This window comes from Arachis stenosperma, chromosome 4, assembly GCF_014773155.1.
Source record: "Arachis stenosperma cultivar V10309 chromosome 4, arast.V10309.gnm1.PFL2, whole genome shotgun sequence".
Lineage (NCBI taxonomy): Eukaryota > Viridiplantae > Streptophyta > Magnoliopsida > Fabales > Fabaceae > Arachis > Arachis stenosperma.
In genome coordinates, this window is record NC_080380.1 from 83,178,380 (window position 1) to 83,197,443 (window position 19,064).

General features: G+C 35.1%; 1 protein-coding gene across 2 annotated transcripts; it reads right to left on the reverse strand.

Moving 5' to 3' along the window:
- Positions 1-363: 363 nt before the first annotated feature.
- LOC130974229 (E3 ubiquitin-protein ligase PRT6) lies at positions 364-18,564 on the reverse strand. Of its 2 annotated transcripts, none has more exons than XM_057899016.1 (19): positions 18,193-18,564; positions 16,802-17,872; positions 15,356-16,566; positions 15,105-15,245; positions 12,759-13,002; positions 11,967-12,680; positions 11,445-11,633; positions 10,610-11,298; positions 9,354-9,405; positions 8,597-9,236; positions 7,210-7,418; positions 6,587-7,125; positions 6,406-6,510; positions 5,197-5,263; positions 4,961-5,038; positions 2,146-2,214; positions 1,946-2,053; positions 1,720-1,839; positions 364-1,038 (listed from the first exon to the last, which is right to left on the reverse strand). In XM_057899016.1, the coding sequence occupies exons 1-17, from the start codon at positions 18,262-18,264 to the stop codon at positions 1,979-1,981; spliced, it is 6,165 nt and encodes a 2,054-aa protein (XP_057754999.1). In that variant the 5' UTR covers positions 18,265-18,564; the 3' UTR covers positions 364-1,038; positions 1,720-1,839; positions 1,946-1,978. The 2 variants fall into 2 exon arrangements, with proteins under 2 accessions (XP_057754999.1, XP_057754998.1); XM_057899015.1 differs by having other exon boundaries at positions 1,720-1,842.
- Positions 18,565-19,064: the final 500 nt, after the last annotated feature.

A 19,064-nucleotide genomic window follows, 5' to 3' on the forward strand; every position in this document is an offset into this window, starting at 1 on the left:
ATTTCTCTGGGTTGTTTCTATCTCTTCCTTCATCAGTCCCCTTACCTCTGAGTGTGGAGGAATAACAATTACTCGATCGTTGTTAAGTTGTTACTCCTCTTGGGGTTTTGAATTGGATGGTGTATCCATTTTTTAGGTGATCTTCCGCCATGGTAAAATTACCGAAAAGATGCCCAAGAACTACTGTGGTACTCAAGCTCAATCTAAAAGACCACTATAGTGAAAATAAAACCACACAAATCAAATTGGGTAAACCCATAAAACTGAGACCATTATGGAGATTTATTCGTCGATAGAACTTAGGGCGATCTGTGATTCTCTACGCACAACAAACCCCCAACATAAACAAATCCAAATCCAAAATCCATTTCAAACTCCGCCATCATAATAATTATTATTAAGTATATTGTATTTTCACAATAACGACCTAGCTAACGTGGTTTCCAAAAGCAAGTCAAAGATTACCCACAACATTTACCACCACCGTGGCCAAACATGCTTGTCTATGTTTAACAGTCCAACACAATTTTCTCTCACTTTCTTCTCTAAAATGCTATCAAATGATCACAAGCCATCATCCTTGAAAATATCCAAATTTGCTCTTTAGTCTATATATCGATTGTTCCACGAATATAATATTAGCAACCACCATATTGACAATAAAAATAAAAATAAGTACATCTGTGCCATATATACAATCAGCCCATAAATTGACAATTCTCCACTCTCCCCAAAGAGGGAAATCGCCAACTAAACACCTACTTGAATAGGTGGTAAGGAACAAACAAAACTATCATTCCAGACATCCTAAGACGCTTATGATTAGCGATGAGCACTCAGTTCCACAATTGTACCAAAAGCAATTGTGCCTCCCATAACATTGACAAAATATATACACCTGTGCGCCTACTTTCCAGCCAAGGAGCAGACCAAAACGTGCTCTTATGTTAGCATTGAACTGCACAGTGCCAAGGCTAGCAGGTAGATGCTCCCATAGAAGCCAAGTTGTAAAATCTTTTACGCTGCACCTGTTTTAATCTAGATTTTCAAAAAGAGATATTCAGTATTCAGTACATGTTCATTTTTTAAAGTTATCAATCTATTTTACTGCAGTTCCCAATGAAAAGAATACAACCTAAATGGGATTGGAGTGAAAAACAAGAAAATCAGAAAATGGTTATAATAGGACACTAGGGACAGATGCATTCTAAATGTGATTACTTCAAAAGAATGCAATGTATTTCTACAACAATTTAATCGTATTAATTGGTCAATTAACTAGAGTTCATGGCATCTGAAAAAATTGTGATTCCTAAAAGAATACAAAGAACATAGTTAAGGGAAAATGAGGGGATCTTGCACCATTATTTCTCTTATAAAATGTTATTGCACAACTATCTCACATCTGTCAACATAGAATAGAAATTTAGGTGGAGAGTGGGACTATAAAGGAAATACTTGATTGAGGAAGAAAGGAAAGAAGAAATGACAGCAACTAGGAAAAGTAACCGAATCTATCACAACATACAATCAGCTAAGTAAGGTGCAAATAGGGTTGTAAAATGTTTTCAGCCATAATTTCAAAGAAGGAAGATAGAATACAAGACCCAAACAGGGTCCCCATAGATCGAGTGACTGAAGAAAATGATAACCAATCAAACAAATAAAAGCACCTTTCCAACTGAAAATGATAAAAAGATTCAATTACAGGATGCATACCTGAGTGAGCTGTACACTATAGCATGAGATCTTTTGCTTAGTCAGTGGCATATATAACATGGTATATTAGCATAACTAGATCTGTTTTCCACCCTCTGGTGATAAATCCAGTCAAAATCTCTGCTGTAAAAAGGTAAACAAATTATTTCAGTCATTATCTACAACATGAGATGCATCAGCAGAGAGAGAAAGCAGAGAAGGAAGACATGTTAATTCCTTATCAAACCTTAACATTATAACTTGACATGTAAGACTCGAACTAAACCAAGAAGAAGGAACCAATAGTAGTCTGGCCAAGAACCTTGGAACTCCGGTCCAGTCCGTGAGAAGCAACCTCCACAAATTTATAACCATTGATTAATATATATATATATGACTAGATAATAATGCAGACAGATTTAAGACTAAGGCAGAATATTCGCTTACCATATAAGTCAAAACAGCATATCGTTCCTCATTAAGATAAAGTGGCTTGCCTCGATTCATTTCAAAATCCTGAAGCAAAGAGCATTGAAGGTGAAATACATATGGAGAAACTGAAGAAAACATGACTTTCAAACCCAAGATCATATATCTTAATAGATTACCATAAACAGGACATAATGAGTGATCAAAATATTTACTAAAGTTTGAATAATTGATATTATACACACTCATCATCCAGGTCAGGTAGCACAACCAATAATAAATTATTGTATTACTATTTCTTATTGCCCTTTTTATCCCTAATATTCTAGTAAAGGATATACTTATTTATTTTAAACTCATCTAAAAAACAACCACCACAAAGCCTAGTCCCACTAGGTGGGTCAGCTACATAAATCAAACGACGTTATTGAGCTCTATCGTATATTATGTTTATAAAGAAACCGTTTATATATAGATCATGTTTGACCACCTCGTGGATAGTTTTTCTAGGTCTTCCTCTGCCTTTTACCCTTATCCATCTTCCATCTCATCCACCCTCTTGACTTGGTGCTCTGTCGGTCTTCTTCTCACATGTCCAAACTACCAAAGACGCGACTTTACCATCTTTTCCACAATAGGTGTTATTCCATCTTCATTCCCTATTCTATCCAATCGCGTACAACCACTCATCCATCTCAACATCTTCATCTATGCTACACTTAACTTATGTTCGTGCTCTCCTTTGTCCACCCAACACTCTGTACCATAAAACATAGACGGCCTAATAATAGTGCGATAGAATTTACCTTTAAGTTTTAAAATCACTTTTTTGTCACATATAAAACCAGACGCACTCCGCCATTTTGACCAACCTGCTTTGATCATATGATTTACAACCTGTTTAATCTCTCCATTATCCTGTATGATGCACTCAAGATACTTAAAATTTTTAACTTTTCGTAAGATGTTTTCTCCAATCTTCACTTCTGCATTAGGGTTTCCCATTCGACAGCCGAACTTAAATTTCATATATTCCGTCTTGTTACGACTTATGCGTAGGCCATACACTTCTAGAGCTTCTCTCCATAAATACAACTTCTTATTTAGGTCTTCCCTTGACTCTTTCATAAAGACGATATCATCAGCAAAAAACATGCACCATGGCACAGGCTCTTGAATATGCTCTGGAATACTTCCAATCCAAGACTAATATAAAAAGGTATTGACTTAAAGATTATTTCTGGTGTAATCCTATACCAATAGAAAATTCTTCTGTTACATCACCTTAAATTTTCACACTAGTTGTAGCACCATCATACGTCTTTAATTGCACGAATATATGCGATCCTTACTCTCTTCTTTTCCAAAACCATCCATAAGACCTCCCTTGACACCCTATCATACGCTTTTTGTAAATCAATAAACACCATATGTAGATCCATTTTATTACTATAATACCTCTCCATCATCCTTCTTAACAGGTATATCGCTTCAATGATAGATCTGCCTGATATAAAACCCATTGGTTCTCTATTACCTATGTCTCATCTCAGCCTCCGTTTTATCACCATTTCCCATAACTTCATGGTACGGCTCATGAGCTTGATCCCTCTGTAGTTTTTGCAACTTTGTATATCCGTCTTATTCTTGTAGATAGGTAGGTACCAATGTGCTCTTTCTCCACTCAATAATTCTATCAGCATTGAGTACAAGACAGTCATATTGAATATTGATGCATGCTTTCTTTCACTCGTCCTTCTAACTACAGTATGGATGAGAATATAACATATTGAAAGCACACCACAAAGCAAAACTAATTTTAGAGAAACCCCAAAAGTAGAAGGCCACCAACATTGCACCAAATAGTCTTCAACAATCTTATTCGAGAGTAATGTGTGAAAAAGAATCCTCCTTAAAGATGAAATAGTCCACCCTTGCCAAATATACCACATCGAACCATAGATTGGACTCAAAATATTCTAGCCCTATGCTTCTCTGAAACAGAAATTCTAGATTGATAAATCAACTTGTCATTCATCTGCTATATGACTTGGTACCAACCAAACCTAGCAGCTATATAACAAATATATTTTATGACAACAACTACGTCAATAAAAATCCCATCAAATTTGCTTTTCTTATCAAGGGTCAACATACATGCACAAAGTGTGTGCCTAGAAAATTTATTTTTCTTGTTTCAGAAAGTGTTTCACACTATGTCAAATTGCACGGTATTTTTTGTAGAAGTAAAAGATTCCAATGAATATGTTTGTTGACAAGTTTTGTTTTGCTTTTTTTTTTTTCAATTGCTAATTTGTTGCAAAATAACAGCCATCGTTGTGTTGTTTCTTCCTCATTGTTAGACATACTAGAAATAATCTTTAAAATTTAAAACTACAGATGTTATGGAAAAGGTGGGAAAATATAAGCAAATGATGCAAGATATAAATAGGAAGTCCATATATAGAGGACAGTATTTATGTTAGCAAGACCCATAATTCATAAAACATACGAAATATGATTAGCCTGGTTAACTTTTTAAGATTGTAATAAACCTTCAATTATTTTGTATTGTCCTCAAAGACCTGACTAGGGTTGAGAACTCCTTAGTCCTTATGATTGAAAAGGACAAAGAATGTATACTACACAAAATGTTGAGTAAATTAATTCTTCAAGGGGAAAAATGAAAAGCTTTTATGTTTTATCCGTATATATAAGGATTAATAATCATACATTTTATTTTTAATAAAGTTCTTATTAAAAATATTAATAAACCATTCAATGCACAGGTGTACTCGCTGGTTTATAATAAAGCTGTCCAAGAGAAACTTACTTCTTCACCAAAAGCATCCAAGTAAGGAGAAGGCCATGGGGCTTGACGTGCAGATCTCTGCAACAGGATAGTTGTTCTCTGTTGATATAATAAAAAATTCAAAACCATTATTATTCTCTTGGTGTCAAAACTATAAGGAAGCAGTGAAGAAGAAAAAGAATCCAGGACATGATAAGCTTTCAGAGAAGGACAGATGGGAAAACCCATACTTAAGTTCAAAATAGGACAAAACATACCCTAATCAACAGAAACACTCCAGTACCAGCTCCACAGGTTACTGCATGTGTTTGGCACCCACTTTCCCTTGAAACATAAAAAAAGAAAATCTTTCAAATCTAATTCAATGAACAAACCATAAAAAGTACAATGAACAAATTCAACATAAATTTTGACTACAAAATAAGGCCTGAACAATATAAATGATCTCTAAGCAGTATGAGATATAGGGAACAAATCAAATGCAGTACACCAAAGATAGTAGAGCAGTAAATAAACCAGCAATAAATATAAAGCAAATAATTCCAAATTCACATATATAAGTGGTTATAAAGTAATCGATTAATCATTGTTGAATTAAGAGAAAATTGACATCAATAACACAATAGGAATCTACGAGGCACAATTAATAGCTGAGTCATAGGCATAATTAACAACATTAAGTAAATAAGAAGATAGAACCAATCCTGAATTAGTTTCTTCAACATTGCTGAACCATCTACAGATATTAGATTTTATCTCCACAGCTATTCAACCATTACTCACTTGGAATCTCATTTTGACCAGAAAGGAAACTTAACAAATATGTCAAAGTTGCACTAACAGTGGTCACTCAGTTATCATTCTTTAACATATCATCAAATTCAAATCTTATATAATGCACCATTGTTTCTGAACTGTACATATCCATCAACATTGAGTGACTGTAATATGAAAGATGAAGCTAATTTTTTAATATAAAATAAATAAAAAACAACAGAGACACAGTAATCCTTAGATCTCAGATGATCAAGGATAAATGAAGGGGTAGGCTGAATTTGGATACTAAACTGTTTTAGTAAAAAAATTTAAATGGAAATCCAAATACGCAAAATTATATTAGAAGTCCAAATAAAATATTGCAGCTATATATTAAAATTTCGAATTTTCACCCCCCCAAAAAAAAAGACAATTGCAGCTACCTATCAGTTTAAGAGTGAAGTAAGTTGAATCAAGGAAATAATAACAATCATAAGTGTAGTAATCTAGTATAGCTTAAGAATCTCATAGTTATCTGGGTGGTATAACTACAAGCTGCTCGATGTTTATTTAAGGAGTGGTTATCCCCAATTATTTAAGTGAGTGACTCCCCTCTTGCCTTGTGTGCTTGTCAGAACCAAAGCCAAAACTCTTATGTTCAGAAAGCATTCTAAGCATAGTCTGTAAATAATTGATGGTAGAGAACAAACCTGCAGCAAGATTTCCAACTTGGGGAGCACAATGTACCACACAACAGGCACAACGCAGGCTCATCAAGAAGTGTGTTACATTCAGGGCAACGTTGTTTGATACACCTGTTTAGGTATAGATCTTGTATCAATAAAACAGAAATATGATGCATTACATAGCATCTAATAAAACTTAGAATACCTCTGCAAGAGATCCTGATAAACATTTGGCAATCTCATCAACTCAAATGGAACAGCAGGGGTCACATGGACTATTCGTTGGACACCATGGGATCCGCATTCCTTGTAAAAATGATGGCACCACATAGAAACTGAAGATCTTGAAAGTTCATCTTTGAGAACCACATCTATTGTGGGAATTTGGAACATTTTCTCAAGTTCTTGAATTTTAGCAACCTCAAACATGTCAATATTCTGCAGGTCCATCCTGTCATTCGGAGTATACCATGATCTATCCAACAAATTTTCCTCATCACAGAATGGTGCCGGTATAGAAGAATATAGTATTTTCCACAATAATGCACATCTTCGCAAATACGGGAAACTAAACCTCCGAATTCCATCTTTAATATCAGCATTAGGGTCAAAATAGTTCGAGTCAAAGTACTGCTGAACACATCCCGACTCACACATAGCTTTATATATGTCAGTTATCAGGCAATCTGAGATACCTGATTTGCTTAATTTATGCTCAGACTTCTCGTGATACAAAATTATAGCCTGCACGCCAGTTACATTGATTAGGAAATAGACACAGTTCCAAAGGACAGAACATTTACTTGAGATGCAAGCAAAGTGACCAACCTGGGTTACAGTGACTAGATAGAAAACATGCACAAGGGACAACAACGATTCTTCACATGACAAAAATGGATATGGCAAACAAAAGAGAACCCACATCAATGATGAGAAAGGATCATGGGCAAGAACTGGATCTGAAGCCCGTCTCCAAAAGTGTAAGTCAAAGTTCGATAAGTCCATTTCAATATGCTTCAAGATAGATAGCACATCACCTGTGAATATATGGCAGGTACCAGAAAGTAGAGTCAGTAGCAGACATGGGAACTCTGCTGAACTAGACTAAACATTTGCAAGAACAAACTCCAGCAAATCTTTAAGTCAATAAAACAAATAAATAGATCATCACAGTTAGCAGTATTACGGAATAAAATTTCGAGCCCAGATGCAAAATAAACCGCCATTTATTTGAAGGAAAAAGAGACAATATAAGTTCAACTTGCAAGTCATTAGGGTAAGAATTGCTCTTATCTTATGAAACAAAGAACAAAAAGAATGATGAGCAAAACAGAATAAAGTAATATAGAAATAAAAAGAAGAGTGTTCCGGTCAAATGTGAACATGATTTCGCCATCTGTTTGACAACAGAAATCAGATAATAATAATAATATACTTTTTCCAAATCAAATAGCTAAAATTCACATTTAAACTTTCTTTAGATGTTATTTTATCAAGGGTGTGTTTGAGGCTTGAGATTGGAAGTAAGGCATGGAAGGGAAGGGTCTATCTAAAGAGTAAAATGGACTCCGATTTACTCTCCGGCTTATATACACCCCATTACCTCTAATTCAAACACATCCTTGATTCACAACTAGGGAAAAGAAATGGAACATCAACATAACGCTAAATGCCACAATCAATCATATAAAGATTTAATTTGACAAAGTATTATGGGCCAGTTTGGCTAAACTTTTTAAATAAGTTCTTTTGAAAAAGGAGCTTAAAATATAAAGACTTTTATTAATAATAACTTTTAAATAAATTATTTTGAGTTTGGATAGTTATTATAAAAGTCCTTGTTTTAAAGTTGTGCATTAAATAAGAGTGATAAAATAACTTTTGAAAATAGGAGAAGTCACATTTTTTAACTTCTTCAAAAGCTCTTAAATAACTTTTTAAAAAGTTAAAAGTTTATCTAAAAAATTGTACCAAACACATTAATATAACTTTCTATAAGTCAAAAGTTGAAAAAAGTAACTTTTTGGTGTTTCCCAAACGGACCCTATGTGGGTTGTCAAATTATTACAACCTTCTCTTTTTTTGAGGCTAGGATAAGCCATGTAAGAGGTTGCAAGAAAGCTCAACAAAACATATACTAATTTTTTTCTGAAGTCATTTTCGAAGCAACGGAAAAGAAAAAAAAATAATAAATAAAAAAAAACCACAACTATACCTCTAACAGAGACATCACTATTTGCATTATTCAAGGATATCCCAGAGCAAATTGACTCTGTAAATAGTTGAACGCCTCTAAATCTTTGAAGCACATGAAGAGAATTCTTACTCCGTGTCTTCTGAACAAGTTTCAGTAACAATGATAATATAAAGCCACTTGAAGATTTGAGTTCTTCATACATGGCACTAAGAGCAAAGTTCGGAGTCAAAGTAGTCTTTCCACAACGTGCAGCAATCTCCATTGATATCAAGGAGTACTTTAGTGTGTCCCACATCAGCATTGAATGGTTTAGTCTAGCAAATCTTGATAATTTATCTTGTTTGCCTGGAAAATACATTTTAGAAAGCACACGGGAGAAATTCTCAAGATTTGGTCTAGTTCTATCAATCTGCTGCAAAGGAATGGCTTTCAGAAATTTATCTTTCCCCACAGCATTGGCTGCACGTTGCAAGAGCTTAAACGCTTGCTGAATGTGAAGTGAATAATTCACTTCATTCAACTCAGCAGAGGGGTCTCCAGTATCTATTGAACCAATACTCAAGCCAATAGACTGCTTAAAAGGCTTCTGTAACTCTCCATGCATAGTCGGCAAGACACAATTTACAAGGCGGCGACACACGGGGCATAGAAACTCTCCCTTAAAATAAAAATTCAAAAAAGAAAGGGTCTTGAGACATCATAACAGATTTGCTACATCGACCATTGCAAAACTGGTTTACAAAAAAAATAAAAATAAAAAAACACAGCTTTGTACCTGATCTGGATCAACAATATGTCCTCCTTCAAAAACAATTCTTCTAACAGATCTATCCAAGAAGTTCACAGTATATTAGGCCATCTTATAAAATGTACAATTCTCACTACAACAAATATAACAATAATTCCTATTTAATTAAAAACGTGACACACACACACACACACATGTTTAACAATCTATTAACATAAAATAAAAAGTAGATATATAAATACATTCATACGTACAAAGTCACAATTAGATGCATATAAAACACACTTAGTATCATGTCATAGTGGTATAAGACTTAAGAGTTTCACTTTTATATGGAAGGTGAAAGGAGTAGATTTTAGCTATTGAAACATATATGAATTATCAGAATAGGAAATTACTTAAAGATAACATGATTATGTAATAAGATAACATGATTTCAGGTCTTAATCTTAATTCTTAATCATTGACGTTAAATATAGTCTCATATAAGGCTATATGCCAGTTTATCTGTCTATATGTGGTAGGAAAATTCACCATCTTTTCAACAAATACTAAATCAACTTCCACTCCAATGCACTCACTCCTAATCTATTGCACCATCGCCATTTAGAATGCTAAAGTTTATCTTTTTGTTCCCTGCAAAATTCAATTTCGTATTATTTCAATTTTTATAATTGTTCGGTAATTTTTTTCCGTAAGCCTGAGTTCCACTTTTATATCAAACACTAAACTCTCCCCCATCCAATCCACCCAGCTTAAACCCTCTTGTTTATGAATTTCTTTACAAGATTCTAGCTTTGATGACCAAAACATCCAAGATACCAATGTCCAATATCTTCTTAACTTCTATGTGATCTTCAGCTAATGGTCTATTTAGAGATGTTCCTCAGCAGATATTCACAGGTAGCCGTTCCATGTTACATGGGTTCAATTCAATCTCTTAGAACCTACATCTTTTCTTTTTCTTTCTTCTTGTGGAGATACCTCATCCTCTCTCTTTGTACTCTTTGCTTGATCGATAAATTTATTTTTCTATTAACGAAAACCTAGTTGGAAGTACATTTAACCATGAACAAAACAGTTAAAAAGCAAAAACTTGCATAATGTTTGTTTGATCTCAGAAGGCTGCATAAAAAAAATAGTGAAACTTCCAAAAAAGTATTTGAAAATGTTATAAATATAGGAATGTAGGAAATAAACTAGGGGAGACAGATCACAAGCTTTAATTCTTGGGGCGGGAGGTTGGGTATTAAGGGGTTCAGGTAACTCTAAATGAGACATACCTTTCTTTCAATGATGATAAATACCGATCTAGACACCCTTGATGTACTGCATGCCCACATGAGGAAAGATGAACTCCGTCACTTTCTATAGGACCAAATCCATCATATGCTAGATGTTTTGATGTTGACTCTGTAGATGCATTTTCAGTAGGAGCATTTTCAGATGCAGAAGAACTTTCTGATAACTCCCTCAAAATATCAGCAGTATATTTCCCAAGCAAAACAGATTCAATGTCTGTCAAAATCTTTGGAGTCCCTCCAGTAGTTGGAATTTTCTCATCCTCATTCATCAAATTAGTAGCAGATACATAGTCATGATCATGCATCTCATCACGAATAGAGAAGTACATACCCTCTTCTAATGTCTCAAAAGTGTATGGTGTCTTCTCTTTTTCATCATGAGATGCAGTTGGGAGTTGAAGATTTCCAACAGCTGGGAATTCATTCTTGACATATTGCAGAATAGAATTAACTTCCCCAGGTTTCTTGCTAGAGGCCAATGCATTCACAGCATTCTTAAGTAAGCGAGTTATGTGGGAAGATGATGTTGATCCAGAACTACTTGAGTTATTCACAGCCAATTTATCTGTCGCCTTGGTGGTGGGGATGGGCATGTGTTCTTTATCTGCTCGACGAAGTTGATCCCATGATGGGGGACCCCTGTTGACGTAAGTGACAAGCCTAGATTTCTTGTAGATAGGGGGGAAACATGAATTAGGCATGAGGTGCTATAGAAGTAACAGTGAATCAAGAAAAAAAGTGTGCAGTGCAACAAACTGAACCTAAACATGTGTAAAGCTCACACATTGTACATAACTGCCATATACGGATATACCTGAAGAAGAATCAAAAACGAAACTGGATTTCTTGAATTGTGATCATGGCAAAGAGAGCACACAACTTGTTTGGATTCTTCAGAATCGTGTTCAGTGCCGAAGTCACCTTCATGGCCAACTTGAGACCCATCATCACCACTGGAATCAATGCTGGCCAAAAATTTTGACTGTTGTGCTTTCATTTTTTCCTGCATTGGAAAAACCGATTAAACAAAAAAAAATAATTAAAATGGTGAAGGCAATTAAATTGGCGCACCAGAATAGATCCTGACTATAAAGAAATGGTAGTGTTTAGAACAACTGAAAACATTTGAGACCAAATGTCTTCCCTGGGCAGTAAACAACCCATCCAAAAGACACAAGGAATATGCCCGCCAAAATCTTCTAGGGTTTAAATTTGAATATTGTAATAATTAACATCATTGCTCAGATTGGTCTTGCAGTAACATCGCATGAAATACTGGAAATAGCACATAATTTTTCTATACTACCAACAGAAAAATAAGAATGCAAAAACTTACCATTATTGCAGCCTGCCTCTCTCGGGCCTTTGCTTTGCGTTTCTCGCTATCAGAGGCTGACAATGGGACACTTGAATCTTTAGTTTCAGCACATTCAGAAATATGACTAACCACTTCGGGAGCAAGTTTTTGCAATATAGTCATGCAGCTGTCATCAATATCAGCAAATTTCTTCAGCAAGCTTTCAATTAAAGCAGATAGACTGCAACCACCCGCTTCTACAATGTTGTCTACATTTTCCTTCCGGTACATTTCCATCAATAACACAAGAAGGGATAACAAGCTTTGTTCTCCAGCACCATAAAAAGAATTTTCATCAATCATTTCCCCAGAAGAAGCTATTATGGGAATTCGTGCAACATCACTCGCACCAGATTCTTTCTGCTGAGAACAGATATCTAATGATAGTGATAGCAAATGCAGTGCAGGTAAAAGAACCCCATCAGGAGCACGAGATTCAGCTGATTTAAAAGTAAAAACAGCATAAAATATCACTGCACGGATGATCTCTAAGACAACTTTGCAAGTAGCAACTCTGGCAATCCCCTTAAGTGGAGGATAAATTTTGGTCCACTTCGGTAGCTGAGTGGTTAGTGCAGAGACACTGCAGTACCGCAAGTATCTTTCTTCAGCAACTTGCAAATCCTTCGAATACCAACGTGGATGATACAGATCCAATTCTTTCCATAACGGCCATCGCAGAGAATACATTCCCTAATACAACCGATGACAATATAGGTAAATACAGGCTAACAGAAGATATTGATAAATTTCTAAAAGAACCAACAAAACCTGATTGAAGCCAGATGGATTAGAATAAACAGCAACTGAGTCCAAAATTTCCTGAAGCTGTTCAAATTTGGAGAGATCACGAGGAAGTGACTTCACTAGTTGACTGTGAGTTGCATCCCCAATGGATAACTTATAAATTAGTTCTCTTTTCAAACTTTCAGCAGTAGTCAACCCACAAAAGCGCCGTTCTTTTATTATTTGAATTATAAGAGTAAGCATCTCCTGTACTAAAACAGATTCATACCTGTAAATGAGAAAGAATTCATTATCAAATATAATATATTTGAACACAAGATAGATTGACAACATGACACTGATATAAGTACATATGAGCATAACGCAACGGAGAAGAATAATATTTGATTTATCATTATTCAGCTATAAGATATCATCATAAGCTCCTGACCCTTAAGAGGCACTAATAAAAGCAAATAACAAAAACTTTCGACTTTTATTGGATATACAATCAATTTAAGGCATTTCCGAACAGGTTAAGCTATCTTTGATAATCAATGGTTTGTATGGTTTCAAAACTTTTCACAACAGAATAATCAAACTTTTCATAATAAAGTAATAAGCATTTTCATAGCAGAATAATTAAACTTTTCAGGAACAGAAAAATTTTGCTACCAATGCATTCTTGTACTTTAATTCGTATTTGATTACAAATGTGAATCAAATGATTATATTGTTTATAAAGTTTGATTATAAACATCAATATAGTTTAATGATATCGTTTATGTTTATGAAATTGATTCTAAATGTGAACATGGAGTCATTTTGTATTCCTATACAGGTGACTGATTGGTGGTTGATTTCGGATATCCAATTTAGTCTAGGAAAATTATCCTTCATGGCACTAATCCATCAAATGAGGGAAATTTGGTGAAGAATTGATTGTGATTTTAAACAAACCATCTTGTTTCTATTGCCAAAGTAACTATCTACAGTTGCATATGATATTCTCTTTCTTTTGGTAAATTGGCAGCAACAAGGTTTGAAACTAGGAGCTCAAGCCAAACTCCTAACCAATTACATTCCCAGTGGCTTTGCATATGATATTCTAATGGGACACCTCATAATGTTCGGAACAAAAACATACAATCTAATTTAGAGTCATGAGGACAACAAATAATCTGGAGATAGCAATTGTGAATAACCACGAACTAAGGATTACTTTGAAAGTATCATTGCAATTACTAGATGCACAAATCATATAGATAACTGCCTTGATCAATGCATGCTTCAGTTAGGTAAGCATTTCATCCATAGTTTCTATCCTAACTACTTCTCTTTAGAACAGAAATTCAAATGAGAAAATTAAAATCAAAAGAAAAATGATAAGATATAACCTCCTAAGTCCTAAGTAAGACCAATAAATTATAGGGAAAATAACATCAGTGTTGAAAAGCAAGCAATGTCTCCATAAGTTTAAACAATAGAACATTCCAAAAAAAAGTAGTTAAGACTTAAGACCACTTTATCTTTTAAAAATGTAAAGTGCAAAAGCAAGAAAAATATCCTGAAGTTCTACGATTTCTCTCCAACAAGGCACTCAAATCATGGCATATATTGCACAGCACCGATAAATCATGCCCTCTTTCCTTGTTCCAAAACATCTAAAATGGTATGAGAAAAAATAATCCAAATCCTAAAAAGTTGGCAACAATTCATATTGTCTAGTCTTATCTTGGAATCATACTAACAGAAAATTTTCCTATAACATGAGAACAGGTGGAACTATAAGAACCATAGGTGAACATTGTGGGACTACAATTTCATATTCTATGCTTGTTTTCTAAGACGATATTTAAAAAATGATACTTGTAAAGTACATCATGATTAACGTGGAAAAGAAAGGCATCCCATAAAGGAGCAAGATCTAATGAGAACATTTACCCATAAAAGTCAATTCATGGAAAGAAGGGTGAAGTACCAAAATTACCCACAAAGAGTATCTTGCTGCCAAATTAGCCATGAAAAGAACAAAAATCCAAAAATGATGAAGATAAGTTTACATGGACAGAATATCCAATCTTTAGGTAGATTTGTCAAAATTAATCAAGCCTTTTAGGTGAAGTGGGAAATTTCTTTTTCTCTTTGATGGGTAATAATTTTGACTGACATTCTTTTATGAGGAAGTTTGTCAGAAACAGAATTTTTCTTGGGTAATTTTTTAGTTCCTTCTCTCTAAAAAGAACTGCAAACAACAAAGCAACGAAAAAAGAATCTGCTAAAGAATCACAACAATCTTTCAAAGAAAGATATGCCATAACTTTCTGCCAAAGTATTGTATGTACAGGCATATAAGAAAAGGTTGTCATGTTTCAGGAGATGAGGACATACTCGCTAGACCGATCAAGATTTAGGGATAGATAGTTTGACAGCCCAAAGCGCTCAAGAATTCTACTAATATATAGATCTTCTGGAGCCAGAGCAGCGCAACACTGAAGAAGAAAAAGATCAAGCTCCAGACCTTGTTCAGACCTGTAGAAGTAAAGAATGATATATCATAACATATTAAATGAATTTCAACCCATTAATATAATATAATATAACATAATATAATATACTATAGTAATAATGAATTGACTAACCATCGCACTGATCTGTACCATTCACAAGACAGTAAAGCAGCATCTCCATTTTTTCGCCACATTCCAGCATGGACTTCAGCACAAAAGACTCTAATCCGCAATGGATGCTCCATAATGAAGGCAGAGAAACCACATGGATGACTTCCCCGTAAAGCAAGTCCAAAGAAGTCAGTGTAGATCATTGATGATGAATAAGAAGAGACATCAGTCACACCTGACACTTCAGATTCACTGAAGTATCTTTTCAGTGCCCTCTGCAAGAGCATGGATAGCAATCTATGTAATGGAATGTGCACAGATATATATTGTGAACTAACATCATAGACTATTTGGGGCCAATCAGGCAATGATAGAAAACGGAGACCAACCAAATCCCCAGGAGAATCTTCTTCCATTGCACTATAATCAACATCAGAGCGAATGCAGGTATTTTCAGAATCAATTTCACCATTTGTTTTCAGTTTACCATCCTGTGCATCATTTTTATTAATTTCCATGCCATCAACACTATAGTCAGAGCATTGCTGATGATGATCTTCACTTGAACTTGCACGCCTAACAAAACTATATTTACCTCTTCTGAAATTGGATATTGTTCTTCTTAATGCTGAAAAATTGCCATCAATAACACTATCAGTGTTTGGGGATAACATGTTAGGAAGTACCGCAGAGGTATTCTCAACCCCCAACCAATTCTCAATGGCCCTTAGACACTCATATATCAACCAAATAACAGAGGATGGAAGAAACAAATGAGAAGAGGCATCGGATATCTTTCGTGAAGCAAAGACATTATTCCTACAGGTCACACTAGCAGAGCTCTCCTGTGAAATCCGTCCTACCTTTGCATGTCTCAAATTATCTCCTTCCTCTGATTCATTCTTATTTAAGTTCCAAACAATTTCATCATCCATCCCTCCATTGCTAGCATCAGAAAATGCCCCACCCACCAACAGAGAGTGGATATTGGCAATAGAATGACCTAAAACAAAAGGCAAATTCACATTCTCATTTTCTTCTTCAACATGTTGGCCAGTTTCTCTCTTTTGAGGGTTCATCCCTTGCACAAAGGACAGAAGTCTCATCCAAGTTCTTGATATATCCTGTTGGTCATTAGTTATATATTTTGGCACCGCCACGTGGCTCATAACAAAACGAATATCTTCAACAACGCGTATTGTCGTCTCATACAAATTCACCCACCTGGAAACCTGGAAAAGATTCAATATCTCTTAATTAAACATCATAAACGAAGAGTGAAATCATTATCATAATTCATAAACATATATACACTTGATCAATATAAAGTTCTTTAAAGACTTTACAGCAGGTACCATTAAAAAATATTTTAAAGGATTAGATCCAGAAAAAAACTTGTTATCTTGCAAGTCTCAAATTACATCTACCAAATTAGTATTCCTTAATAGAGATGCACTAACTCACTACCTGTAAATGCCCGTCTTCAGCACAAGAAGTGAAAATGTTTTCTAGAGATCCCAATAATATGGTTAATAAGTTGATTTCCTTAACAAGACGTGGGGTAAGAGTGGGCACTGTAAGTATCTGCACAGAGAAAGTGGATAGTAGCGGATACCTCTTCAAAGGAAGGTCACTACACTCTTTTACAGCCTCACTTATAACACTCGGATAGTAAGTAAGAAAAACTTTAGCAAATTCATACTTGAAAGTAGGTTCGCCCAACAATTTTAGGAGTAGCTCTTGGAGTTTCTTCACAACAACATCACTTAAAAACCTCTCAGCTCTTACCAGAATATCCAATGAACCTGTAGATGAAAACAACAACCTAGCAACAAAACTGAGCAAACTCTCACTATGCTGGCAGAATTCTGAAAGCATATCTACTACAGCAGAAGTTAGTTCCATTGCAGCCTTCTTACTTTCAATAGAAGGAGAATTGCTTGCAAGTGTTAGCTTGTCTTTCCAACAATTGAAAAGAGAACCAAGCACAGGCGCAACTGAATTTGCAATTTCCTCCGGAAGGGGTTGTATCTGCTCAGCACCCTTATGCTTTGAGCAGAACCCCTCACGTTTCCAAGCCGTAACATCCCCACAATCACAACAACCACCACCCGTGTATATAACAAAGTAATCATGGCTCTTGTGATCCCCATTCTCAAAACAAGGAACACATATTGCGCATGTAGGGTCGTGTTCACACGTCCTGCACCTGTAAGCTATATCATTGTTCCCCCAAACTGCCCCACAGACACCCCGCTGACCAATAGACATCTTGGCAAGGCTTCTAAGAGCAGCATCGGGTTCACCCTCAAACATCAACCACTGCAACCACAACATGCTGTGATGGAACCTCTCCCTCATGGTCAAAGAACTCTTCTTCCCACCAGCCTTAGATTCTTGCAATGCTTCTGCCACTTCCTCATCAGGAGGCAATATAACAGACACCAACTGAGGAATCAATTCCCTCTTATCCTTAACAAAAGCAACCAGACCAGGCGGGTCAAGCTGCTCCTCCGGAACTCCAAGCAGGGCAAGTCTCTATAAAAACAGAATCCGAAAAACAAAAACATCAATGAAGAACACAATTTAGAAAATAGAATCAATAAAATCAGTCCCTTAAATTTAGCTCCTGCCCCCCCCCCCCCCCCCCCAAAAAAAGATCAATTAAAATTGCATTCATGAAAAATAGAAACTCGTTTAATTCAAAAAGGTTAAAATAAATCGAGTAAAACCAGCAAAATTCATCAACATGGATCATATCTGCATCAAATGCTAACTGAATTGAACAGTGATCAAGTGAATGAGAGTGTGAAATTCAAGGAAAAACAAAAAAAGACAACCGGCAATAGTGTTGTTACCCGAACGATTCGATCTCGGGGCGTGAGGGATTGAGAATCAGAGGGGGGATCGATTTCCATGTTATCAGCCATCAGGGAGCGCCAGAACCGAACGACGCAACAGCACAAAGAGCGTGGACCGAACCGGGAACCTTCGCTCCCCAGGTTTGGTCTCTGACGAGGAGAAATGGACTGTTCAATTTCTTGGTTTTCAGCGAAGAAACAGAACTACAGGAGAAACCCTAACTCCGAAAATCCCCAATTTTCACAGAGAAAGCTAATTCCATAGTAAACGATGAGGATGATGACGACGCTGTGCAGAGCTTACTGCGCACTCATTTCTCGTGCCTACTTCATATATCGGTTTCCATTTTAGTATTTTACTCAATTACATTCACTGGGTGTGTCTGTGTCCAATTTTCGCCCGAAAAATAGACAAAATAAAAGTAATGATTTAATTTTCCTGCAACTTTTTTTTAAACCGAAAAAACTTTTGAAAAATGTCAGAAGACTAATAAAATTTATGGTTTTGTGACAAATAAAATTAATAATGTTTAAAATATGAGTTAAAAATATATTATTATATTATTACAATAAAAAATAAGACTGATTGCTAAAAATATCACTAAAAACAATAAATTTTATTAGTTTTTTAATTTTTTTAAAAGATATATTTTATTATAAAACCGTTTGACTATTTGAAAAAGTTAATTATTTTGAAACTTAATTATTTTAAATTAGTATATTGTTATAATATAGATTATCATCAACTATTTCTCCAATTAAAATTATTTAGACAGTACAAATTTTTAATGATGGACGGTGTTATCTTTCCAAAACTTAAAAAATTAAACTTACATAAATATAGATAAGAAACATAGTTAGAGGTAATA

Bases quoted from the DNA above. Each gene is read 5' to 3' on its own strand.
- LOC130974229 (XM_057899016.1), bottom strand. From the start codon at position 18,264: ATGGCTGATAACATGGAAATCGATCCCCCCTCTGATTCTCAATCCCTC. The intron at 16,567-16,801 runs GTAGTGAGTTAG...AATCTTTTCCAG, and splicing joins CTGAAGACGGGCATTTACAG to GTTTCCAGGTGGGTGAATTT. The intron at 5,264-6,405 runs GTTTGTTCTCTA...TTATGTTTCAAG, and splicing joins AGTTGGAAATCTTGCTGCAG to GGAAAGTGGGTGCCAAACAC.